A 25,855-nucleotide genomic window follows, 5' to 3' on the forward strand; every position below is an offset into this window, starting at 1 on the left:
ACTCCCGAGTTCGAGCTGGGGTGATCGGATGGTGGCGGGCTGACGGCGGAGGCTCTGCGGTCCCAGGACCCGGGTTTCCTGGGCGCGAAGAGGGAAGCCCGGTGGCCGGGCGCTTCCTCTCCGTCCTCCAGACAGGCTCCAGACCGAGACTGGTGCCCAGCGCGGCTGAACCCAGGGGCAGGGGCGCCCCGGGGCCTTTCGGGCTGGAAAGGCCCTGGAGGCGGGGCACGCAGTAAGGCGGGCAGGGCCGCTCGAGAAGGCGCACGATGCCGCCCGCGACGGCGGCGCCCTCGGTCTCCCTCCGGGAGCTGGTCGACCTCGCCATCGGCACCCCGGAGGTGGGCGCCGTCAACTTCACGGCCCTGCACACGCTCCTCGTGGGCATGCTCAAGAACCTCAACCTGCAGGATACGCAGATCGACTTCCAGTCTCCGATGCTCGACCAGAGTCGCTCCCTTGAGCCCCCGCGGGCGTCGACCAGCACCCCGCAGCTGCCAGGGCCCAGAGAGAGGCGAAGGAGCAGCGTGGCCAGGGCGCAGACGCTGGAGACCCAGGTGAAGGACCTGGGCGGCCAGGTCCAGGACCTCGGCCGGCAGCTCAAGACCATGGCGAGCCAGGTGCAAGCCATCGTGGCGCACGTGCAGCACCTCCCCACCCAGGCTGGCGGGCTGGACCACCGCGACTGGCTGGAAACGAAGGATTTGGCCTTACTGACGCAGGAGAAGGGGCAGACAGGGCCGACGAAAGGCAAGAAGGACAGCAAGCAGGTCTTCCAGGTGGGTGTGCGGGCGGTCCGCCCCACCAGGCCGCTCTCCAGCGCCCCGCCCCCAGGGAGCTGAGCTTCCGAGACCCGCTCCTGGGAGGAGTCCCGGAGCCCGGAGGGAGGCGTGGGACTGTCGGGCCCAGGTCGGGAGCCCCGCGGCTCGTTTTCTACCTCGCAGGGCCCCGAGCTGCTCCAGGACCTCATGGAAGACATGAAGATTTTGAAGGAAGCCCATCAAAAGAAGGAGCAGCCTGAGTTGCAGCCCGAGGTGAGGGAGGCAGGGAACCCACGTTGGGGAGCTGAGTGACCCCCTTCCTGGGCAGCCTCCTCCTTCTCCTCTGTTTAGCCGGGGCTCACCCACCACTTGTCAGACACCCATGCGTCCTGAATAGACCCAGAGAGGGCCCAAGGACTTCTCAGAATGTTCTTTAAATGACTTTCCTTTAAACTAGAATTAAGAATCAAGGTGATGGGTGTTGAGGGATAAAAGTTTGGTCCAAGGAAAGGGAGCTAGAATGAAGAGGGTCATGGGTCACCACCCGCAGCCCCCCAGGCAACACCTCTCTCCCTTGAATCTTCGTTTCCTTGGAGAGAGAAGCCAGAAGCCCTGAGCGTAAGCATTTGCCAATGAACAGCAGAGCCCTGGCATGGATCTGTTCCAGGAGATACCAGGCCCGGCTCCTGTTTCAGGTCCATATGAGGCCGAGTCCGGGATTAGAGCTGGAAGAAGGAGGAGCAATTAGGAGGAAGCCCAGGAAGAGAAGAGAGACTTGAGGGAGAAGAAAAGCTCAAAGGAGGAGGCCACCGAGACTCTAGAAGGGACTTGCCACCAGGCCTACATGCCCATTTCATCTCAGGCCTCCAGCCCACAGCCAGACTCATTTTTGCTCTGGGAAGTTTTTCTTTTTAAAGTTGTGGTGGTTTTAGGTTTGTGGCTTCCCCAGTGGCTCAGCAGTAAAGAATCCCCCTGCAGTGCAGGAGGCCTAGGTTTGATTCCTGGGTCAGGAAGATCCCCTGGAGGAGAACATGGCAGCTCACCCCAGTATTCTTGCCAGGAAAACCACAGGGACACAGGAGCCTGGGAGGCTACAGTCCATGGGGTCACAAAGAGTCAGACACAACTGAAGCGACCGAGCACATTTTTAGGTTTGGGGTTTGTTTTTGGTCTTTAGACTAAAGGCTGCTTTACCTTTAGATTAGTAGATTCTGAAGGTTTGCCAAAGTTCTCAGGAGACACTTGTTTTGCTAAGTTGTGTCCAACATTTTACAATGCCATGGACTGTAGTCCACCAGGCTCCTCTGTGCAAGGAATTTCCCAGCTGAGAATACTGGAGTGGGTTGCCATTTCCTCTTCCAGGGAATCTTCCTGACCCCAGGATTGAACCCACGTCTCCTGCATTGGCAGGTGGATTCTTTACCCCTGAGCCACCCGGGAAGCCCCAAGGAGCGACTTAAGTGGTAGCGATTCGCTTTGATCTTTCAGAGGCACTTTTCCCTTTAAACAGTGCAGACTTTCAGACACGCAATCATCTTTGTTCTTGAGAGGCGAGGTCAGTCTGATTCCAAAGTCCCACTAATGGGTTGTATGAAATGCATCCTGGGACCAAAGAAAGGGTCCCACCCCTGCACCATTTTTGTCTGAGGCACGCAGCCCCTGGGTACCACCCACCACGCCTGTGTCCCTTTGTCTTGTTGGCTGGCAAGAGAATGGGGAACCTGGCTTGGCAAGCTTCTGTGTACCTTGGGCTCCTCTGAGACCCAAGGACCTCCTTTCCTCTTCTGTCTTGTGTGTGTGTGTGTGGGGGGGGGGCCACTGGAGAGGCTGTTTTGATCCTCAGCCTCTGAACTCTTCTTCCAGAAACTCCTTCAACGGATTGAAGAACTGGAGAGGATAATTAGAGAAAGGGACGAATTCCTGGTAATATCAGCCAGTTCTGCAGGGAAGGGTGGTGAGAGGGGGTAGGATGATTGCCCAGAGCCTGGCCCCTCTCCCAGGGCTCACCCAGATTCCCACCCCAGGGGTCTGCATGCCTTCATTCTAGGGTGATGTATGTCCCCTGCCTCTTGGGGTGCCATCCCTGGCATGTGGGAACATTCTTTCCCTGCTCATTGATCCATCTGGGGCCCACACGGGACACAAAACCAGCTGCCCAAGATTCACTGGTTTCTTAAAGGACAGTACTTCTCCTTGGGGCTTCGGAAAGGCCTACCCCATCCTGTTCTGTTCTGTTCCTAAAGCTTCCTGGGATTAAACTAGGGGTGTGTGTGTTGTGTGTGTTCGGTGTGTGTGTGTGCTTGTCTGTGTGTGTTGTCTTTCCCTGTCAGGAATTATTAAACCGGAAGCTGAGTGGGATGCCGTCTTCAGAAGAAGCTACCATGGTCACCTGGGAAGAGCTGGAGCAGGCGATTACTGACGGCTGGAAGGGCTCACAAACGGTAAATAAGTGTGGGGGGTCCTGGGGGTGGGCCGTCTTGGAAGGGGCCCCTGAACCTCACAGTGTTCTGTTAGGTGGATGTTTATAATTTCCTTCACGAGTTTTCTATTAATATTATGGATAGTTTTAATGTTTTTCCCCAAGCTTATAAGGAACCCTGCTGTAATGTGACATTCACACAAGTGAAGGTATTCATAGGGTAAATTCCTAGAAACAGAATATGTATTTATTGTTTGGCTAGCTTTGGCCAAAATTGCCTTTCGTGGTTGTGGTTCCGATTTGGAGGTCCACGAACAACGAAGGAGAGAACTTGTTCCTCAATACCGGATTTTGTCTGTTTTGTTTTTTAAAAATATTTATTTGCTGCATCGGATCCTGGTTGTGGCATGTGAGATATTGTTAGTTGCAGCACATGGGATCTAGTTCCCCAACCAGGGATTGAATCCAGGCCCCCTGCATTGGGAGCATGGAGTTTCAGCCACTGAACCACCAGGAAAGTCCCCAGAGCATAGTTTTGATTTGCTTTCCTAGCCTTTCAAAGTTCCCTTAGAGTCTGTCCTAAAACGCATGAGTTCCTTCACTACCAGTGCACAAAGGTGACCAGCCGTGGAAATAAAACCCGTCCAGGGAGCCTTTTGCTGATGGTGACTTGTACACACAGGTGGCATCTGCCTCGAGGCAGTGCATAGGATAAGCAAACCAAGCTTTCTTTGTCTGAATAAAGTGGTTATTTTCAAATGACCCTCAAGGACAAGGGTTAAGTGCCCTTTTGGTCTTGACATTCCTTTTCCTCTATGTATCTGGATTCCTCAGAAAGGGTCCTGCGGACGGACAGACAAGCAGGGGAAAGAGAGCGGGCCCTTTGGCGCCACCAAGTGGCCATCTGGGATGCGCCAAATACCATCTGGATACAAAGACACCCTTCTAGTCTCGTTTTCTGAGTTCAGGGCCCTCTTCAAGGAAAGTAGCATCAGAGAGCTCAAAGAAGAGCCTGCAAACCAAGTGACCAGCCTAGAGAAAGGTGGCTTCTGCTTTCACTGTCATTTTTTTTTTAAGCCAAAGCTTTTTTGCATCTTCCCACATATCACTATTCTGTGTTTCAAGTGAGCGGCACGTTTTTCGGGGTGCCAGCAGAAGACACCTGCAAGACCTAAAAATAAGCCCCGACAGAAGCGCCTCTAGACTTTTCCAGAAGTGAGACAGTGTCAGGGTTCTGACAGTTGCTCAGAATCATGAACAGCCCCAGAAGCAGATGAGAATAAATATAAATATTAATTTTTGAGAAGCAAGAGTCAGTAATGATCATAATGAAAGCAGTGGAGAGTTTCACTCTCTCGAGCTGAGGAAATACAACACGACTGAGCCCAATTTTTTTTTTTTTTTTTGCCTTGTTAGCAGTAACCCTAAGGGGATTGTGAGGTACACTGTCCGCCTGCATCATGAGTAGACAGGCAGGATTGAAGCTTGGATGTGAGTACAGTGGGTGGGGGTGTGTGTGATGAGGACAGAGGAGGGCTTGGAGACGCAGACGTGAGCAAGGACACTGTCCGTGTAGCAGCTACAGTTCGAGGAGCTCAGAATTCACGTGGAAGATGCTCACCCCAGGACTTGAGTGTGAAAGGACACTGACCACTTGTTCCCAAGGGTGTGTTCTGGTGGCTGATGGGGCAGTTCTCTGCAGCTTTGTTCATATACCCAGAGGTGCTGCTGATGCTTCTCTTCCACCTTCTTTTTCTCTCCTTCCTCCTCCTCATGGTACTTCTTCAAGCAATTCTTGTATCAGTTGCATCCCTAGGGGAGAGGTCTTGAAGGATCATGGGAGGTAGTCAACTCCTTTCATCTTTTTTTTAGAATTTTATTCTTGACCGCACGGGGCCTGTGTTGCTGTGTGAGTCTCTCTCGTTTCAGTGAGTGAGGGCTGCTCTCTAGTTGCGCGGGCTTCTCACTGTGGCGGCTTCTCATGTGGCAGAGCCAGGCTCTAGAGTGCGGGCCCAGTAGCTGTGGCACATGAGCTTAGTGGTTCCACGGCATGTGGAATCTTCCTGGACCAGGGATCAAACCAGTGTTCCCTGCATTGGCAGGCAGATTCTTTAGCACTGGACCACCAAGGAAGTCCAGAAGCATGGAATCTTAACCACTAGACCACCAGGGAGGCCTCTTGGTCCCCTGTGGATAAGCCGTTTTCATAAACAATGCCTCAGACTCTGTCTTTGTACATGTATGCCTGTTCTTTTGTGAGAGTCAATACAGACAATTCCTATCTATGACGTTTCTGAGTTTGTGCTTAACGTTTTAAATACATGGTTTACTTTCCCTACTGTGTACGCTTCTACTGCCAGCAATGGGTCACTGGTGGAGTAGACTTTATATTGTAAACTAAATAAATTACTCATGGCCTTTATTTGTAGACTCAATAAAAGTTGGAGTTGATCATGTGATTTAGCAGGTTTCCCCCTCTTTTTTCTTTTATTTTTTGGCTGTGCTGAGTCTTCATTGCTATGTGTGGCCTTTCTCTAGTTGCGGCGAGCAGGGAATATTCTCTAGTTGCAGTGCATGGGTTTCTCATTGCGGTGCCTTCTCTTGTCTTGGTGCTGGGCTATCTCTGCCCACAGGCTTCAGTAGTAGTGGTGTGCAGGTTTAGCTGCCTCACAACACGTGAATCTTCCCAGACCAGGGGTCAAACCCGTGTCCCCTGCACTGGCATATGGATTCTTAACTCCTGGACCACCAGTGAACTCCTGTCTTCTATGAGGAAAATTACATATAAGGATACCATTTGCTAATGTACAGACTCAAAAATCCGGAGAACTGTCTTTCAAGGATGTCAAAGTCAGTCTTTGTGTCCAGCTTAGTTTTGAAAGGGTGTTTGTTTTTTCCCCAAGGGCTCTAAATCATCTTCATCGGATACCCCAGACTTCCTGCCCTCTGACTCCTATCATGAGTACTTTTTACTTAGAGCCACTGATTTCTTTCTTCCTCTTTCACCAGATCTCAGAGTCATCAACAGGACTTCAGCGGCGCAAAAGACAGAGTTCCATAACATCAAATGACCTAATTGCAAGTGGAATCTCCACCAAGCATCCAAGTGTTGACCAGGCTATGGACTCTGCTGGTTTTATCACAGACAAGACCTTTTCAGGAACCAGCGGCATAGGATACTCCTTTGATGGGCCTCCTGGCAGGGAACGAAGCAGAGTTTCCTCTGCTACTCGGGTTCCGGCTAGAGAACAGCACTTAAGGGCCCGTGATGAAGCTGGCCTGGCCAGACCCCATCCACCATCTATGTCCCAGTTGAGGGCAGAGTCAGATCGCCGCCGGTCTAGAGAGCAGCACAGCTCAGGTCATCTACGCAGAGATGAACGGGATGCACACCTTGGCCCAGTGTATCAGGATGTGTCCTTGCCCAGAGATCGACACCCTCAGGTGTCCCCAGAGCAGCACAGGGGAGTGTTTGCTAGCCAAGGCTACCTCTATGCAAGACCAGATCAATATGGATTCGGATCGTTTGACTCAGATCAGCTTGAATTGCTATATCCCAGCACTTATGTGCCTGGCATGGTTCCCCTCAGTGTGGATCAGGTTGGAGTGATGCTGCCTGGAATGGATGAGCAGGAATTGGTACTAGCTAGCATGGCTCAGAGTGATGCGGTGCCACCATTGGTACCTGGCAGAGATCAGCCAGGATCAGAGCAGCCTAGTACAGATCACCCTGGTGTGGTTCCGCTTAGCACAGCTCAGCTTCCTGGGATGGACGAGGGTGGTATGGGACCACTTGGCACGTATCAGTCTGGACTGGTACCTTTTGATGTAGATCAGCATGGATTTGTAATATATCCCATGGATCAGCAAATTTTTGTACAGCCCAGTTTGGGAACATCTGGCTTCATACAACCTGGCACAGAGCAGCATGAGATGATCCAGCCTGGTGCAGCTCAGGCTGGTGTGATCCAGCCCGGTGCAGGTCAGGCTGGTGTGATCCAGTCCAGTGCAGCTCAGGCTGGTGCGATCCAGCTTGGTGCAGGTCAGCCTGGTGTGATCCAGCCCGGTGCAGCTCAGGCTGGTGCGATCCAGCTTGGTGCAGGTCAGGCTGGTGTGATCCATCCCAGTGCAGCTCAGGCTGGTGTGATCCATCCCAGTGCAGGTCAGGCTGGTGTGATCCATCCCAGTGCAGGTCAGGCTGGTGCGATCCAGCCTGGTGCAGGTCAGGCTGGTGTGATCCAGCCCGGTGCAGCTCAGGCTGGTGTGGTGCAGCCCGGTGCAGCTCAGGCTGGTGTGATCCATCCCGGTGCAGGTCAGGCTGGTGCGATCCAGCCTGGTGCAGGTCAGGCTGGTGCGATCCATCCCAGTGCAGGTCAGGCTGGTGTGATCCAGCCCGGTGCAGCTCAGGCTGGTGTGATCCAGCCCGGTGCAGCTCAGGCTGGTGTGATCCAGCCCGGTGCAGCTCAGGCTGGTGTGATGCATCCCGGTGCAGGTCAGGCTGGTGTGATCCATCCCGGTGCAGGTCAGTCTGGTGTGATCCATCCCGGTGCAGGTCAGGCTGGTGTGATCCAGCCCGGTGCAGGTCAGGCTGGTGTGGTGCAGCCCGGTGCAGGTCAGGCTGGTGTGATCCAGCTTGGTGCAGGTCAGGCTGGTGTGATCCATCCCGGTGCACGTCAGGCTGGTGTAATGCAGCCTAGAACGTATCCACGAGGTTTGGTGCAACCTGGGATGTATCCGCGAGGTTTGGTGCAACCTGAAATTTATCCACGAGGTTTGGTCCAACCTAGTATAGGTCACCCTGGTTTCATGCAGCCTAGAATGTATCATCGAGGTTTGGTGCAACCTAGAATGTATCATCGAGGTTTGGTGCAGCCTGGTGCAGGTCAGCCTGGTGTGGTGCAACCTGGTATAAGTCAGCCTGATTTGGTGCAACTTGATACAGGTCACCCTGGTTTGGTGCAATCTGGTACAGGTCAAACTGGTGTGATCCAACCCGGTGCAGGCCAGGCTGGTGTGATTCAGCCTGGTGAAAGTCAGGCTGGTGTGGTGCAGCCCGGTACAGGTCAGCCTGGGTTGGTACAACCTCAAGTGGATCAGTATGGTTTAGTACAGCCTGATAGAGGTCGATACAGCTTTTTTCAACCTAATATATCTATGCCTGGCTTGGTCCCACCTGGGGCATATCCTCCTGGTCTGGTCCAGACTGGTGCCTATCCAAGTGGTTTGATCCAACCTGGTGCCTATCCACGTGGCTTCATGCAGCCTGGTGCTGATCAGCAGGGTTTGGTTCAGCCTGTAGTAGATCCGCGTTGGGGGAGGCAATCTGGCACAGGTCGAAGCATACCGCCAGGCACAGAGCTTCTCGGGTTTCCAGCATACCGTGCTGATTCTCGAAGTTTTTCATCACCACGCCCATACCAGCAAGGTGTGGCACCTCCTGGCAGGGGTCAGGATGGTCAGGCGTCATCACTCCTAGCCAGTCAAGGTCTGGCACCATCAGGTACAGACCGAGAAGGTTTGGCACTACGAGAAATGTATCGACAAGGTTTGCTGCAGCGTGGCCCAACACCATTAAGCACAGCTGTCGGATCTGCACCCCAGGATCAACAGCATTTGCAAACACCTGAACCAGAGCATGACCAGGCTGTTCCTGACTCTATCCCAGATTCCCAGGGTCTAATGTATGGTGGCCCAGGGTATCAAGGTATAGATCAGCAAGTCCAGGTAGGTGCGGGTCCAAAAGAACTATATGTCTTAAGCCAACCTGGAGTTTCTGTTCAGACTTCCCCAAGCCAAGAGGCCCCCTTTCCCAGGAGCACACACTCCCTTGACTACCTGAACCGAGGTTCATCTGAAAGGAGTGATACTCAGAGTGAGAGGCATGACTCACTGGATAAAGTGGCTCCTAGCTTCCCCATAGCAGTGGAAACATTTCGTATGATAGGAGAGATTATCGCCCTCTACATGGAGCTTAAGGAGAACATAAAGGACCTGGATGAGGAACAGGCTGGCCAAACGGACTTGGAGAAGATCCAGTACCTGCTGACGCTGATGGGTGGGTGCTGCATGCACAGAGGAGAGGCCACTGTCCTCCTCCTCAGCTGGTTTCATCCTTTTCTCCTCCTGCACCTCTGCCTGAGACCCCGAAAAGGGCATTTTCACTCTCAGCCATTCTGGGTTCTCCCATAGTCTTCAAGGGTCCAAGTTGTTGGTGTTTAGTCACTAACTGATGTCTGACTCTTTGCAGCCCCATGGACTGGAGCCCGCCAGGTTCCTCTGTCCATGGGATTTCCCAGGCAAGAATACTGGAATGGGGACTTCCCTGGTGGTCCAGCGGTTAAGAATCCAACTTCCAGTGCAGGGAAACATGGGTTTGATCCCTGGTCAGGGAACTAGATCCCACATGCTGCAGGGCAGCTAAGCCCGCACACCAAAACTAGAGAGAAGCCCTCGAGCCACACGACAGAGACCCTGAATGCTACAACTAAGACCCAATGCCCCCAAATAAGTAAATATTTTAAAAAAGGAAAGAAAAAGAACACTGGAGTGGGTTGCCAGTTCCTCTTCCAGGGGCTCTTCCTGACCAAGGGATCAAACACACATCTCCTGCTTGGCAGGTGGATTCTTTACCATTGAGCCACCTGGGAAGCCCTCAGGGTTCAAGAGATGAGATTAAACCCGTAGGAGTGAAGGAGCCTCAACAGAGGAGGGAGGCAGGTTCCTGTGCCTCTGCTGGACTCTCTGGAAAGCAGCCAGGAAAATGCTGAGCAAGAGGAAAATGACTGTGTTGGGCTGCATGGGGAGAGAGGATGTTGAAAAATTAAACTGAACCTTCGCACATTCACAGCTCTAGCCCCAGAGAATTAAGGTTTGAGTGGCAGTTGTGGGTTAAATGGGTAATATCCTTTAGGATATTAAGCATTAGGTGGACTTTTAAGGCTAAGGATTTTGTTGTCGTTGTTTAGTTGCTAAGTTATGTCCAACTCTTACCTAATCCTATGGACTGTAGCCCGCCAGGCTCCTCTGTCCATGGAATTCTCCAGACAAGAATACTGGAGGGAGTTGCCATTTCCTCCTCCAGGGGATCTTCCTGACCCAGGGATTGAACCCATGTCTCCTGCATTGCAGGTGGATACTTTACCACCGAGCCATCAGGGGAGCCCTAAAAAGACACTCCTTTCTTCCCATCCGCTCTCCCCCCAAGCCCCCAGGAAAAGCCAGATAAATGATCCATGTTGTTCTTCATTGTGAGGCTGGGATTGGGAGCCATTAGAAATCTGATTTCTCTGACTCTAAGACCTCTGTTCTCCACAGTCAAGAAGTCCATACCCCCTGACCTGCAGGAACAGCTGAAGACCTTAAAGGCCTTGACCAAAGAAATTCAACAAGAAAAAGCAAAGGTAAATAAGGGAGGGTCCACCTGCTTTGCTTCCAGTGCCAACAATCCCACTTTCCATTTGCATTTTCATGGACTACACAATCCTTTCACCTCCGTTACTATCACATGGGTCTTTACAGTCCCCTCCGATGGGAAGCACACCCCAGGTTTCAGCGTGTTTCTTTCCTGGATCTAAAACCTGACATTCAAAGCTATTAAGATCCCACTGAGCCAGCAAGGTGGCCTGGGCTCCTTCCATTACATGTGGTCGTTTCCAGCAACACCCACTGTCCCTGGAGCAGCCTTGGAGTTTGCGGGACTGTCTGGGGCCAGCAGTCATGGAGCGGGGCTGTTAGGTCTTCAGTCCTTCTCTCTATTTTTAAGGTTTTTATCTTGATGTGGATGATACTTAAAGTCATCATTGAATTTGTCACAATATTGCTTCTGTTTTTTTATGGTTTGCTTTTGTTTTTTTATGGTTTTTTCTGGCCCTGAGGCATGTGGGAATCTTAGCTCCCCGACCAGGGCTTGAACCCATACCCCTTGCATTGGAAGGTGAAGTCTTAATCACTGGACCACCAGGGCACCAGGGAAGTCCCTGGTCATTCTCTTAATGCCAACTCCCTATATCCACGGGCTTCCCTGGTAGCTCAGGTGGTAAAGAATCCACCTGCGATGCAAGAGATCCTGGTTCAATTCCTGGGTTGGGAAGATCCCTTGGAGGAGGGCATAGCAACCTATTCCAGTATTCTTGCTCCCCTAGACAGAGGAGCCTGGCGGGCTACAGTCCATGGGGTCGCAAAGAGTCGGACACTGAGCAACTAAGCAACAGCATCTTCATCCACGGGGTAGACAGACTGAATGTCAGGAAGGGACCTCAGGCTTTGCTAGAGGATTGGATTAGGATTAGGGGGTGGGGTGACTTGCCTGGAGGTCCAGTACTTAGGACTCTGTGCTTTCGCTGCCAGCAGCCGGGGTTCGATCCCTGGTTGGGAAACTAAGATCCCGCAAGCCTCACGGTATGGAAAAAAAAGAAAGAAAGGATTAGGGAGTGGGGGAGGAGCTTGCTGGAGATCTCAAGCCCGCCTGACACTCCTCTTCCACTGGATTTGTAGATGGAGAAGATGGGCAAGATCCTGGAGGGTCATGGGGAGAAAGAAATAGGAAAGGAGGAGAAAGGTGACCCGCTGAAACTGCAGCTGAGTATCCTCAGGTAAAATCCCCCAGCCGAGCGCAGCTTATGTCTGGGCATCACGTGTTTGCAGCCAGGGAGGCGGTAGCAGCCTCTGGTCCCCTCCTTCCTGAACTGACTGCTATCTTTGACCTGGATCATGTCTGCTCTTAAGATTGTCCGTACCTAGTTCAGGTTGCTAGTGGAAGTTTCCCAGGTTCTTAAAACAGTTCAGCACCAGGGCTTGGAAGAGCACTCCTCACCCCGGACAAAAATCTCCCTAGATTCTGTCCACAGTTGGAGGCTTCAAAGCATTTGCTGGAGCCCCTCAGAGCAGTCTCTGTGCAGGGACAGGCCTCACCCCCTTGAAGCCTCTCAGCCAGGCACACTGGGCACCTGCCTCCATGGCAGGCATGGCTTGGACGCTTTAGGCAGAGCCTGGAGAGGGGATGTGAAAGAGCACTGGGCTGCCTCTTCCATCCCTGACGGCCGGGGCTTGGCCATGGCAGGCCCCGGCCCCTGGGCGGGTAGTGGGGCTGGACCATCTCTTGCGCACACAGAGTCACCATGGCCAACATCGAGAAGGAGCTGGGTGAGCTGAGGGAGAGCCAGGAGAAGGGCAAGGTCAGCATGGAACATTCGGTCTCCGAAGCCTCCATTTACCTGCAGGATCAGGTGAGGACCTTCAGCAACAGGGACGAGGGCCCTTCTCAGAGCTGACTGAGGGTGGTGGGGATGCTAAATGCTTATCCGATATATACTTTGCAAGTATTTTCTCCCATCCTGGGGGTTGTCTTTTCACTCTCCTGGGAGTGTCTGCCTTTACATCGTGAGTGTTGGTCACCCCAGAATGTTTCCAGTGAGGACTGTCTGGACTCAGACCAGCTCTCTGAGTGCCCATAGAAGGATCAGATGGGCAAAGTCATGGACCCAGGGGGCTCACAAAGGGAACCCCTTTATGCTATAGGCCCCATTCAGGACCCCCTCCAAGTTTGCCAGGATGGCGGTGTGCACCATTTCAAAACCCAGGAGTGACTGTCTTGGATAGGATGGCAGTAGATGGTGTGTTTGAGAGTCACGTGTTATCCCAAGGCTCAGGTCTGAGCTTCGCCACCTCTGGGGCTCTCCAGGGCCACACCAGGAGGGCATCCACCCGCCGCTGGACAGGCCCAGCTCCCGACTCTTCAGAAGAGCATCAACTCTTCTGGTGGCAAGAGTCATGCTGAGCTCAGGCCAATAGGAGCCTGGCTGAAAATACAGACGTGTAGAGGAAATTGGGAAGGGCAAACTTCCAGGCCAAGGGACCAATCTGGCCCGGGCCACTACTACCTGTCTGTCCTTGTGTGTCTTTTTTGAAAAAGATTTATTTATTTCTTTATTGGCTTTGCTGGGTCTTCTTGGCTGCGTGCGAGGGCTTTCTCTAGTTGCGTCGAGCAGGGGCTGCTCTTGAATGCAGTGCGAGGGCTTCTCACTGCAGTGTCTTCTCTGGTCGCAGAGCACAGGCTCAAGGTGCACGGGCTTCAGTAGTCGGCTCTAGAACACTGGCTCAGTCGTTCTGGAGCACCAGGTTAGTTGCTCCTCGGCAGGTGGGATCTTGCCGGACCAGGGATTGAACCAGTGTCCCTTGCTTTGCAAGGCAGATTCTTAACCACTGGACCACCAGGGAAGCCCTCTGTGTCTTTTGTGTCTGTCTATGCCTCCGTGTCCCTTTCCTTATCCATCTTTCTCAAATACCGCCGTATCTCTCTTCCCTTCTGTATTCCGTCGGCTTTTTTTTTTAAATTTTTTCATTTATTTTATAATTGGAGGATAATTGCTTTAATATGCAGTGTTGGTCTCTGCTGTACAACAACACAAATCAGTCATATATATATATATATATATATCCCCTCCCTCTGAGCCTCCCTCCCCCCTCCCATTGCACACCTCTGGGTCATAACGGAACGCTAGGCTGGCTTCCCTGTGTCAGTTAGCTTTCCTATCTCTCACACATGGTCCAAAAGGGCTGCCCCAGGCCTTGCAATTTCACATGCTTCCAAGAAGGGGAGCCCTAAGTTGGCTCAGCCCCTCTCCCCAAGGCAGGCAACACGTCACAGATCTTGGGCCAGTCTGGTGTCTATCCAGGACCAGTCCTTTATGGGGACAAACTGGGACCACGGCATCCATAAGAGAGCAGGAGGGCCAGTGGAAGGAGTTTGTTCCCACCCAGGCCATGAGAGACCCCTGCAGTGGTGGCACTGGTCACATTCTTTTTTTTAATTGAAATATAGTTGATCTACAATGTTACATCAGTTTCGAATGCACAACATAGCGATTCAGTATTTTTACAAATTATACTCCACTGAGGGCTTCCCAGGTGGCTCAGTGATAAAGAATCTGCCTGCCAAGCTGGAGACATGGGTTCAATCCCTGGGACAGGAAGATCTCCTGGATAAGGAAAGGAAACAGCAATCCTAAACAACTGAACAGCAACATACTCCATTGACTGTTATTATAAAAGAATGGCTCTATTGCCCTGTACTACACAATATAGCTTTGCTGCTTATTTATACACAGTAGTTTGCACCTCTTAAAGACTCTGATGCTGGGAAAGGTTGAGGGCAGGAGGAGAAGGGGACGACCGAGAATGAGATGGCTGGATGGCATCACCGACTCTGTGGACATGAGTTTGAGTGAACTCCGGGAGTTAGTGATGGACAGGAAGGCCTGGTGTGCTGTGATTCATGGGGTCGCAGAGAGTTGGACACGACTGAGCGACTGAACTGAACTGAACTGAACTGATCTTGTCCCTCCCTTGGCCCTCCCCCAGCTGTAACCACTAGTTTGTTCTCTAGATCTATGAGTCTGTTTCTTTTTTCTTATATTCACTAGTTTGTTTTATTTTTTAGATTCTACATATAAGTGACAACATACAATATTTGTCTTTGACTCACTTCACTAAGGATAATACTCTAGGTCCATCCATGAAAGTGAAGTGAAAGTGTTAGCTGCTTACTCATGTCTGACTCTTTGCAAACCCATGGACTCTAGGCCTCCAGGCTCCTCTGTCCATGGAATTCTCCAAACAAGAATACTGGAGTGGTTAGCCATTCTCTTCTCTAGAGGTCCATCCAAGTTGTTTTGCAAATGGCAAAAATTTCAGTTTTTATGACTGAGTAGTATTCCATTTTAATATATAAACCACATCTTCTCAATCTGTTGATGGAAACTTAGGTTGTTCCATATCTTAGCTATTGTAACTAGTGCTGCTGTGAGCATTGTGGTGCATGTGTGTGTTTGAATTTGTGTTTTCATTTTCTTCAGATACACAACCAGGAATGGAATTGCTGGGTCATATGCTAATTCTATTTTTAGTGTTTTTAGAAATCTCTGTACTGTTTTTCCATGGTGACTATACCAATTTACATTCCCAGTAGACTTTTTGATGCTAGCCTTCCTGAGAGGTGTGTGATGATATCTTATTGTGGTTTTGATTTGCATTTCTCTAATAAGTAGTGATGTTAAGCATTTTTTCATGTGCCTGCTGGCCATCTGTATACCTTCTTTGGAAAAAATATCTATTTTGGTCTTCTCAGTTCAGTTCAGTTCAGTTGCTCAGTCGTGTCCAACTCTTTGCAACCCCATGGACTTCAGGACACCAGGCTTCCCTGTCCATCACCAACTCCCAGAGCTTGCTCGAACTCATGTCCATCGAGTCAGTGATGCCATCCAACCATCTCATCCTCTGTCATCCCCTTATCCTCCTGCCTTCAATCTTTCCCAGCATCAGGGCCTTTTCCAATGAGTCAGCTTTTCACATCAGGTGGCCAAAGTATTAAGAGTTTCAGCTTCAGCATCAGTCCTTCCAAGGAATATTCAGGACTGATTCCCTTAAAAATTGACTGGTTGGATTTCCTTGCAGTCTAAGGGACTCTCAAGAGTCTTCTCCAACACCACACTTTAAAAGCATCAATTCTTTAGCACTCAGTTTTCTTTATAGTCCAACTCTCACATCCATACATGACTACTGGAAAAACCATAGCTTTGACTAGACAGACCTTTGTTGGCAAAGTAATGTCTCTGCTTTTTAATATGCTGTCTAGGTTGGTCATAGCTTTTTTTCCAAGGAGTAAGCGTCTTAATTTCATGGCTGCAGTCACCATCTGCAGTGATTTTGGAGCCCAAGAAAATAAAGTCTTTCACTGTTTCCATTGTTTCCCCATCTATTTGCCATGAAGTGATGGGACCAAATGCCATGTTCTTAGTTTTCTGAATGTTGAGTTTTAAGCCAGGTTTTTCACTCTCCTCTTTCACTTTCGTCAAGAGTTTCTTTAGTTCCTCTTCACTTTCTGCCATAAGGGTGATATCCATCCATTTTTAAACCGGGTTGCTTGATTTTTGAATGTTGAATTGTATGAGCTGCTGATATATTTTGGATATTAACCCCTCATCAGTCAGATCATTTGGAAATATTTTCTCCCATTCCATAGGTTATCTTTTTGTTGGTGGTTTCCTTTGCTGTGCAAAAGTTTTTCAGTTTAACTAGGCCTCATTTGTTTATTTTTGCTTTTATTTCCTTTGACTTAGGAGGCGGACAAAAAAATATTGCTACAATTTATTTTATTTCTTATAATTTATCTTTGGTTGCGCTGGGTCTTCGCTGCTGCCCGTGGGCTTTCTCTAGTTGCGGTGAGCAGAGGCTACTCTTCACTGCAGGGCGCAGGCTTCTCACTGCCGTGGCTTCTCTTGATGCAAGCACAGGCTCCAGAGTTGCCGCCCTTGGACTCAGTTGTGGCAGGTGGGGTGGTTGCTCTATGGCATCTAGGATCTTCCTGGACCAGGGATCAAACCCATGTCCCCAGCGGATTCTTCCACTGGACCACCAGGGAAGTCCTATTGCTGCTGCTGCTACTGCTGCTGCTAAGTCGCTCCAGTCGTGTCCGACTCTGTGCGACCCCATAGACGGCAGCCCACCAGGCTCCCCCGTTCCTGGGATTCTTCAGGCAAGAACTCTGGAGTGGGTTGCCATTTCCTTCTCCCCTATTGCTGCAGTTTATGTCAAAAAGTGTCCTTCCTGTTTTCTTCTAGGAGTTCTACGGTCTTGGTTTTACATGTAGGTCTTTAATCCATTTCGAGTTGCCTTTTTTGGTAGGTGGCATTAGACAGTCACGTTCTCTTATTGTTATTTACATACCAAACGGGGAGAGAGCATGTATGAACCCACCGCTCCTCTGCCCAGGGCCTGTGTGTCGCCAGTGACCTCACACTGTTTGTGGACTGACTGATGGACATCATCACTCTGGGATTTAGTTAGAGGAGATACATTCTCACATTGCACCAATGGGCTGGCTGGAGAAAGGTCCAGAAGCCCCCTTCCTGCAAGGGCTTAATCAGCAACCTGCCCGCCCCTCCCTGGGAACACTGTTCACTGTTTAATGGACAGACACGGAGCACCTCCCGTGAGCTGCATACCTTGCGAGGCACCAAGGCAACTGCCTGGATCACAGTAAGTCAGGCAGAAAGGCTGGTGGTGACCGTGTGGTGACGCGCTCACTGCCCTGCACCTGCCCTCTCTCCCACACCCAGTTAGACAAGCTCAGGACGATCATTGAGAACATGCTGGCCTCGTCCTCCACGCTGCTGTCCATGAGCTTGAATGTGGCTCCGCACAAGACCCTGAGCACCCTGGCCCCCAGCCAGATCGACCCTGAGGCCACCTGCCCGGCCTGCAGCCTGGACCTGAGCCACCAGGTCAGCATGCTGGTGCAGCGCTACGAGCAGCTCCAGAACATGGTCAACAACCTGGCTGCCTCCAGGCCCTCCAAGAAGGCCAAACTGCAGAGCCAGGTGATGTGCCTGCCTCCCTCCTGGGTAGCTGCAAACAACCTGCCCACCAGGAGCAGCTTAGGGAGTCCCCAGGGGAGGGATGTTGGCTCACTTTTGCATGATGGAGCCCTTTAGCAAGCGCCCAAAATTGCCTGGTCTTTCTGTAGGGTCACAGCGAGGGCAGCCATCAAGCTGGCCCTGGGGACAGGGGACTGTGGGGCAGAGTGGGGATGGGGACAGCATAGCTGGTGGAGGAGTGGAGTAGAGCCATTCTCGTGCCTCGGGGACGCTGACATAGCGTTAGGGTTTGTTGCCCCCTGCTCCTTCACACTGGTCTTCTGGTCCATTTCTCTCTTCCCCTATAATGGGCAGGCCTGCTGGGGGTGGGGCAGGGAGGACCACAAGTCCCTGAGGCCTGTTGCTTGGACTCCAGAATTCACACTCAGCTCAGGGCAGGAGGGGAGACTGCAGACCACATCCCAACTCTCGGGGGCCCCGGGCAGCTCACCACCTCTACCGATCACCTGCACCAGTGGACAGGTCCCTGGAGGCTAGTCCGTGGGGAGGTGGTGGGTTATGATGGCAACCCAGGCGGCCTCGAGTGGGGTCTGATGTCGGCCTGTCTGCTGGGTGATGTTCTAAGGGCTCCCCTGTTGGGGGCGGCAGTACCCCGGGTAGGGGTGGGGGGGCCGGGTGGGGGGCCACCCCAGGGAGCCTGCCTTTGTCCTGCGCAGGATGAAGAGCTGCTGGGCCACGTCCAGAGCGCCATCCTGCAGGTGCAGGGCGACTGCGAGAAACTCAACATCACCACCAGCAACCTCATCGAAGACCATCGGCAGAAGCAGAAGGACATTGACGTGAGGGCCAGTGGGGGCGGGGCTGGGGCGCGCCCCGGTTCCCTGCTCCTTATTCTCTGCTCCCTCGGCCTCCCAGGTGTTGTACCAGGGTCTGGAGAAGCTGGAGAAGGAGAAGGCCAACAGGGAACACCTGGAGATGGAAATCGATGTGGTAAGGCCAGGCCTGAAGAAAGGCCACCCAGGGAGGTCCCATTGCTCCCACTCTTGAAAAGGCAGAGAGGAGAGGAGCCCAAGGTGGGATGTGGGCTCAGCATCAGTGTTGAGCTACGTGGAGCAGGGCCCCGCCGTGGCCCTCTCCCATCTTGGTGGGGGCGCATCTTGTACCCCTGTCTCTGGGCAGAAAGCCGACAAGAGTGCCCTGGCAGCCAAAGTGAGCCGCATCCAGTTTGACGCCACCACGGAGCAGCTGAACCACATGATGCAGGAGTTGGTAGCCAAGATGACGGGGCAGGAGAAGGACTGGCAGAAGATGCTGGACAAGCTCCTGGTGGAGATGGACAACAAGGTGACCGGGGTAACGCCACCTCCTCCGGGCACTGCAGACCCCCACCTGCTTTCTCAGAGCTCACCTGGATCCCCGCCCCCCGCCCCCCGCTTCCTCCCCCAAGCTGGACCGCCTGGAGTTGGACCCGGTGAAGCAGTCGCTGGAGGATCGGTGGAAATCCTTGCGACAGCAGCTCAAAGAGCGCTCTCCACTCTACCAGGCGGACGAGGCAGCCGCCATGCGGAGGTGATACACGGCAGGGGGCGAGGGTGGGCCGGCTGGAGGGTCCCCATGTGTGTTCGGAGGAACTGGCGGATCCTATCTGGGACAGTCCAGCCGTAGGAAGGGACAGAGCTTCAAAAGCTCTTGTAGCTCAGGCCGATTCATATTATAGCAGAGAGGGAGGGCAGGGGGGCATAAGGCTCTCTGGGCACAGGTGGGAGGGGGTCCACAGCCCCCAGAGCTCAGCTCCCACCGTGACAGGCCCCAGGCCACCAGAGGCAGCCTTGGGGGGTGAGTCCTCCTGGGGGTGCCTGGCTCATGGCAGCTTGAGTCCCAGTCTTTCCATTCCTGGCCACCAGAGGGCCCCCAAGGCTTACACAGGGCACCCACCCCCGGGGCCCTTGAGAGCCCTGCCAGCTTGGGGTTAGGGTGGATGGGTGCTAGACATGTGTCCAGAAATGGGCATCTCTAGTAGCTGATGTGTGCGGAAGCGGGGCCCAGACATGCCTCCGGTGGCCTGGGGCCGTCCCCCTGGGCGCTGAGCATCCAGCCTACCAGCCAAACCCTCTGAGTTCTCCATCCCTCCCTTTGGGACCCTCTGGGCAGTGTCCTCCCCCTCTGCATGTGTCCCACCCCTCACAGGCAGCTCTTGGCACACTTCCACTGCCTCTCCTGTGACCGTCCCCTGGAGACACCTGTGACTGGACAGTGAGTGCCCCGAGCGGGCGTCTTCTGCACTCCCTGCCTGCCTCTAGTTCATCTGCGCCTCCTCTCTCTCCGGTCCGCTGTATGCCCCGGGCTGCTCTTACCCCTTGCCCTTCAGTCCCTGGGGCGGAAGACTCCTCCGGCAGGTGGAGCGTGAGGAGTGGGTGATGGGTTTGGACTCTGGGGTTTCTCACTCTGACCCTCCCTTCCCTGCCCCTGCCCAGAGTCATCCCCATGACTCCCGTGGGCCCCTGCCTGCCCGGGCACCGCTCCGTCCGCCCCTACACGGTCTTTGAACTGGAGCAGATTCGGCAGCAGAGCCGCAAGTACGGGCGGTGCCGTGGGGTCCTGTGAGGGCTTTGCAGGGGGTCGGGCGGGCAAGCGTGGGGCTGGGGCAGGGTGGTGCTAGGGCGCTTTGTGAAGCCGCTCCCAGCTCCTCCCAGGGCAGACCTAGCAACCACCTGCCTTTGCACCCCTGCTGGGTGTCCTGACCTAGCAACCACTGCCTTCGCGCCCCTGCTGGGCGTCCTGGTGGGATGTTGCCTCTGAGACTCCCCCAACCCCCGCCCTTTCCCTGCTCACACTGGGCCTGGGAGGAAGGCAGGGGGTGGCTCTGTGAGTGTGAGATGAACGGTAGGGGGTGTGTTTCATGCCCTCCGGGGCTCTTGCCCTCCTCTCCACAGCCTCTCCACCTCCTGAGGCCAGGGGTTCAGTGGAAAGGCTGGTTTTCAAAGCTGCCCTTGGAGCTCACAGGGGCCAGGAGTGTTAGGGGGCCTGATGGACTGGGCTGCTCTCCCCTCTGGCTCTCCTGCATGCTCTCGGCTCAGGAAACCCTCCCCGGCAAGCCCAGCCCTGGTCCCTGAGGTTCGGTGGAGGGGGCTCCCACCCCACAGGGCCCTGCTTCCCGGGGAGGGTGCTGGGGCCTGGCTCACCCCTCCGCTGGGCCTGCACCCCACAGCCTGAAGCTGGGCAGCAGCAGCTTCCCGCGGGGGGACCTGGGGCAGGTGGAGCGGAGCGTGGGGCGCCTGCGCACCATGCACTCCAAGATGCTCCTGGACATCGAGAAGGTGCAGATCCACTTCGGGGGCTCTGTCAAGGCCAGCAGCCAGATGATCCGTGAGCTGCTGCAGGCCCAGTGCCTCAGCTCCCCCTGCTACAAACGGTGGGTGGCCCGGCCAGGCCCGAGAGCCTGGCACCGGGGAGGGCAGAGTGTGTGTGTGTGTGTGTGTGTGTGTAGTGGGGCCTCCATGTAGGAGAGAGTATATGATTGTGTGTGTCTGTGAGAATGGGAACACGTGTACATGAAAATGTGGGTGTGATCATATGTATGTGAACGTTTCTCTGTGTGTTTTTGAGAATGCAAGAGAATGTGTATGTGTGGATGTGTGTGAACACGTGTGAATGTGTTTGAGAATGTGTGAACACATGTGTGTGAACGTGTGAGTGTGTGAATGCGTGTGAATACCGTGAGCAGATGAATGTGTGTGTGTGTGAATGCGCGTTTGAATGTGTGAACACCTATGTGTGTGCTCTGCGTGTGTGAGAGAATGTGTGTATGTCTGCGAACGTATGTGTGAATGTGTTTGAGGATCTGTGAATACGTGTGTGTGAATGTGTGTATGAGAGGGAGTGTGTGTGTGTGTCTGCGTGGCCCTCAGGAGGCCAGCCTGCTCGCTCATCCCCCGCCCTGTCCTGGCTAAGCGGTAGTCCCTGGAGCCCCCTGGCAGCACCGCCCTCACCTGCACCCCCCACGCCCACCGAGGTGTGTCCTGGGACACACCCGCTCCCTGTGACTCCACCGTCTCCACCGCAGGCTGCCAGACATGGCTGATTACAGCTACTCCTCCGCACCCCGGCCCTGCGGGGGCAGCCACACCCTTACCTACCCCTACCGGCGCATCCGCCTGCAGCACCTCTCGCAGGGCCTGTACCCCACCGAGGAGATCCAGATCGCCATGAAGGTGGGGACACTCCTGGAGCCTCCAGGGAAGGCCCCCCAGGGCCCCTAGACTCCCAGGTCCCTCCGGAAAAGCCGCCAGCAGTCCCCTGCTCGGCCCTCAGCCTCGGGGGCGGTTTCTTAATCAGACCCAAGCAAAGCCTCAGGTTCTTTTCCTTTCCTGGGAAGAAGACAGCCATCCCGGCCACCCAGCCCTGTCCCCTTTCGTTTGGCTCAAGAGAGAGGACAGGAGGGATGCTTAGGCAGCAGGAGGCCATGGGTACCCACCTGTCTCCACAGCACGATGAGGTGGACATCTTGGGCCTGGACGGACATATTTACAAGGGACGGATGGAAACAAAGCTGCCGGACCTCCTGGACAAAGACAGTGAGTGTCCAGATGGCCCAGAGGCCCTCAGGCTCCTTGCTTGGGTCCCACATGGTCTGTCCGGCTTCTGGAGGCCTCAGCACTTCTTGGGGCCACCAGACCCCGACTGCCTTCTCCTCCACCTCCCTGACTCCAAATGCCCCCAGGTCAGTGTTTGCAGAAGGGGGACAGCTGTCCAGTCTTAGCCAATTAGCAGGAGTGTCGTGGCCCCATCTTTTCTGGCCAGACTTCATCCGTAGGCTGTCACCCAGTTTTCCCACCTAAGCCTCTGTTCCCAGCATCACTCATTCTTCAAAACTCTTCCTGAGGCCCCTACCATTTTTTGAATCTCCCCTGTTCTGGAATGTCCCCTTCCAGTTGGCCATCCTGGATGTGCTTTGTCACTTCCCTCTGGGCCTTAACAGGTCTATATGCATCTTTCTAGTCACTTCCCCTCCCAAACTGTAAACCCAGGGCCAGAACTCACCCAGCACCTGGCATGGGGCTGCTGTCTGTGGGTAGATAGTGGAGTGAGTGGATGGACAGATGGCCAGATGGCCAGACAGACATACAGGGGGATGAAGTGCTGTTGTTGCTCAGTCGCTGTTATGTCTGACTCTTTGCGACCCCAGGGACCGCAGCACGCCAGGCTCCCCTGCCCTCCACTATCTCATGGAGTTGGCTCAGATTCACGTCCACTGAGTTGGTGATGTTATCCAGCCATCCTCAGCCGCCCTCTTCTCTTTTTGCCTTCTAATCTTTCCCAGCATCAGGGTCTTTTCCAATGAATGAAGTGCTTGCTTATAAAGGGCATTTCCATGAATTCAGACCGAGAAGGGCGCCCGCTGAGGTAGGCTGAGACCAGCAGCCTGCCGCCCTCTCCCCCTCCCCACGGCCCCTCAGAGCTCCCAGCCGGTGTCAGAACTGACCCTCCCCGCTCCGTCTCCCATCAGACGCGGGGATGAAGCACAGGAGCAAGCAGCCCCGGCCCCACGGGCATCGGCAGCAATCCCTCAGCAGCGGCGGCCAGCCGCCCTCGCGACCTCAGAGCGCGCAGACGCTGGCTGCCAACGACTCAGGTAGCTCCTCCCTGCATGGAGGGGCCTTCTGGGCGGCACTGCCCGCCGACCCTCCTCCTTGCCCCGCCAGGCCCCTCTCCTGCCCGTGGCTGGTATATACCCTTATTCCCCTGGAGAGAAGAGGGGCCTGGGAGCTGAGGGATGGGATGCGAGGGAGGAGAGAGAAACCCTTCCCTCCCGGGCGCCTGCTTTGTGCCAGGTCAATGGGCAGGTACTGTCACTGCCCCCATTTCAGGGAAGAGGAAACAGGGGTGGGCTTGCGGCCGGAGCTCTGGCTCCAGGCCCAAGTCCTTCCCTGCTGCTCACACGCACCGACTCTCCTGCGCCTGTGAGGTCCTCAGAGTCTGTGCTTTCCCCAGAGGGACCAAATCCAGCCTGAAAGCCCAAGGGCTAAGTGTTCCCCCGGGGTTTGACTACCCATGGGGGCCAGAGAGGGACAGTGGCCTGGAGCTGGGGGGCTAGACCACTGCTGGGTGACTCTGAGCACGTCTCCCCCTCCTCCTGGGCAGTTTCCTCATCTGTCAATAAAAGGGTGCTGAATTCTGGCTGCTAAGTTAGGAGCCCCCCTGCAGAGTCTAAGAAAGCTGCTGAGTTTCTTCTCATGAAAACTTATGTACCCACAATGCTTTGCAGCTCACTTGCTGCAAAGGAGGCCCAGGGAGCCCCACCGCACCCCCACCCAGGTCTAGAGCCGCAGCCCGAGGTCCTCTGCACCAAGCCTTCCAGTTCCAGCCCCCAGTGCCTGCAGGAGGCAGAAACCAGTGCAGCAGTGGTGGTGTGCAGCCTCGCCTCTGCCAAGGGTTCCTCACTGCTGAAGAGCTTTACACGTGTGAATCAATAATTTTAATCCTCACGTGTTAAAAGATAGGGCCCATTGCTGGTCCCACCTCCAGCTGACAAAGCCAAGGCACAGAGAGGTTAAAGTACATGCCCAAGGTCACACAGCTAGAAAGCCGCAGAGCCAGAGCTCCAAGCCAAGCCGTCTGGCCCCAGAGCCAGCGCTGGTGACGAAGGCAAATAGCCTGGAGTGGAGGATTCAGCAGGGGACAGACAGCATCGGCCTGTGGCTCAGGCTCCCAGGACTGTTCTTGGGGGAACTTAGCTTCCTTCTCCCTGGCACCCTAGTGTCCACTCCAAAGGCACATTACAGAAGCAGGACGGGGGAGCTGTCTTAAAGAGAAATTCCTGCCCTGATTTAAGTCAGTGTGGCCCTAACAGTCCCTGTATTAATAGGGGGAATGTTAACAAAGAGGCAGGCTCTTGGCCCCTGACTTATTTTTAACTCAGAGTATAAAGGAGTGTGGCTTAAGGGCTCATAGGAGAGCTTGACCCTCCAGCATGATGTCCTGGCTCAGCCTGGTTAGTGGGGCTTTGGGCAAGCCAAAGTGGGCCGCCGGTGGGCGTGGGAGTCAGCCTGAGCCATCTGGGGCCCCTCCTGTCCCGCAGCTCCTTCCCGTCACCAGAAAGACAGACCTGTCTCCACTGAGGGCCGCCTCTCCCAGCCGAACCCAGCCCACCTGCCTGGTGAGACGGCAAACCTGCTGGGGCTGGACGTGCACAAGGACGTGCCTCCTGGGGAGGGACTCCAGGAACCCACCCGGGGGCCGCGGTCCACCTCTGCTCACTGAGCAGAGCTATAAATAAATGCTTAGGAGAAAGCTCGGGGCCACGAGGCTCCTCTGGTCCTGGTTCAGGTGGGACAGCAGACTTCTTGCAGCCTGATGGACGTGGCTCCCCCCAAACAGGGCCAGCTGTTCTCTGAGGGCTTCAAGAGGACTGAGTAGAGCACCCAGGGCGAGGAGGTGGCAGCACAGGCCAGACCCCAGGCACCGGGGAATGGCAGGCCTGCAGGGGGTTGGCCCTCTCCCGACCTTGGCTGGACCCAGTGCTAAGGCCTTCTCTGGCACAGGCACCGCCCAGGGCACTCTGGAGGGTTTAGATGCTTCACATCCTTGCTCAGGCTGTACCCTGGGGTGAAGGCTTAAGGGTGGCCGCTGGCTGGCTCCTGGCACATCCTAGGGAAGATGGGGCCACCAGCGCCTGGGAAGGTTCTCTGGCTTGCAAAACGAGGGGCTTACCCAGTAAGTGCTAGTGGTAAAGAATCTGCCTGCCAGTGAGGGTAATGTAAGAGATGCGGGTTCAACCCCCAAATTGGGGAGGTCCCCTGGAGAAGAAAATGGCAGCCCACTCCAGTCTTCTTGCCTGGAGAATCCCATGGACAGAGGAGCCTGGCGGGCTGTGGTCCATGGGGTCACCCTGGGAGGCTGCCGCAGATGCAAGAGGGGCTGCTGGGGCCAGGCCGTGTCCCTGCTCCCCTTCCCTCCCCAGGAAGATAGAGAACTGTGTCTGACGGCCTTGCGGCCTGGCCCTTGTCCTGCTCCATGTCACCCTTAACAGATGAGGGGGCTCACTGCTGTCCACCCGAGTCAACCGTAAGGGACAAGCCCTTGTCCCCAAAGCCCCAGGGACAAGGGAAGAATCGCCTCCCACCCGGATAGTCATGGAAGCAGTTTTCTGCCTTCAGATCTATTCTCATCAGCCCCCTCCTCAAAGGTAGGGTTCCCTCCCCCACCCCCAGGTTCCTCTGCCAGTGAGAGGCCTGCTTTAGGGGTGTGATGGGAGGGGTGACATAGAGCCACAGGAGGGTGTGGCAGGAAATAGCCCAGAAGAGTTT

General features: G+C 54.4%; 1 protein-coding gene across 1 annotated transcript; it reads left to right on the plus strand.

The window, feature by feature from the left end:
* On the plus strand, positions 1-24,809 carry QRICH2 (glutamine rich 2). The gene is made up of 20 exons (XM_088829326.1): positions 1-776; positions 942-1,031; positions 2,622-2,681; positions 3,089-3,199; positions 6,187-9,232; positions 10,492-10,577; positions 11,671-11,768; positions 12,287-12,401; positions 17,292-17,552; positions 18,266-18,388; positions 18,465-18,539; positions 18,729-18,893; positions 18,997-19,118; positions 19,737-19,802; positions 20,024-20,125; positions 20,758-20,961; positions 21,613-21,760; positions 22,036-22,123; positions 23,056-23,181; positions 24,628-24,809. Exons 1-20 carry the CDS (start codon positions 267-269, stop codon positions 24,807-24,809), a joined length of 5,778 nt encoding a protein of 1,925 aa, XP_088685452.1. The 5' UTR covers positions 1-266.
* The last annotated feature ends 1,046 nt before the right edge of the window (positions 24,810-25,855 follow it).

Source organism: Moschus berezovskii, chromosome 20 (assembly GCF_049115385.1).
Source record: "Moschus berezovskii isolate FMDL1 chromosome 20, NW_MosBer_1.0, whole genome shotgun sequence".
NCBI classification, from domain to species: Eukaryota; Metazoa; Chordata; class Mammalia; order Artiodactyla; family Moschidae; genus Moschus; species Moschus berezovskii.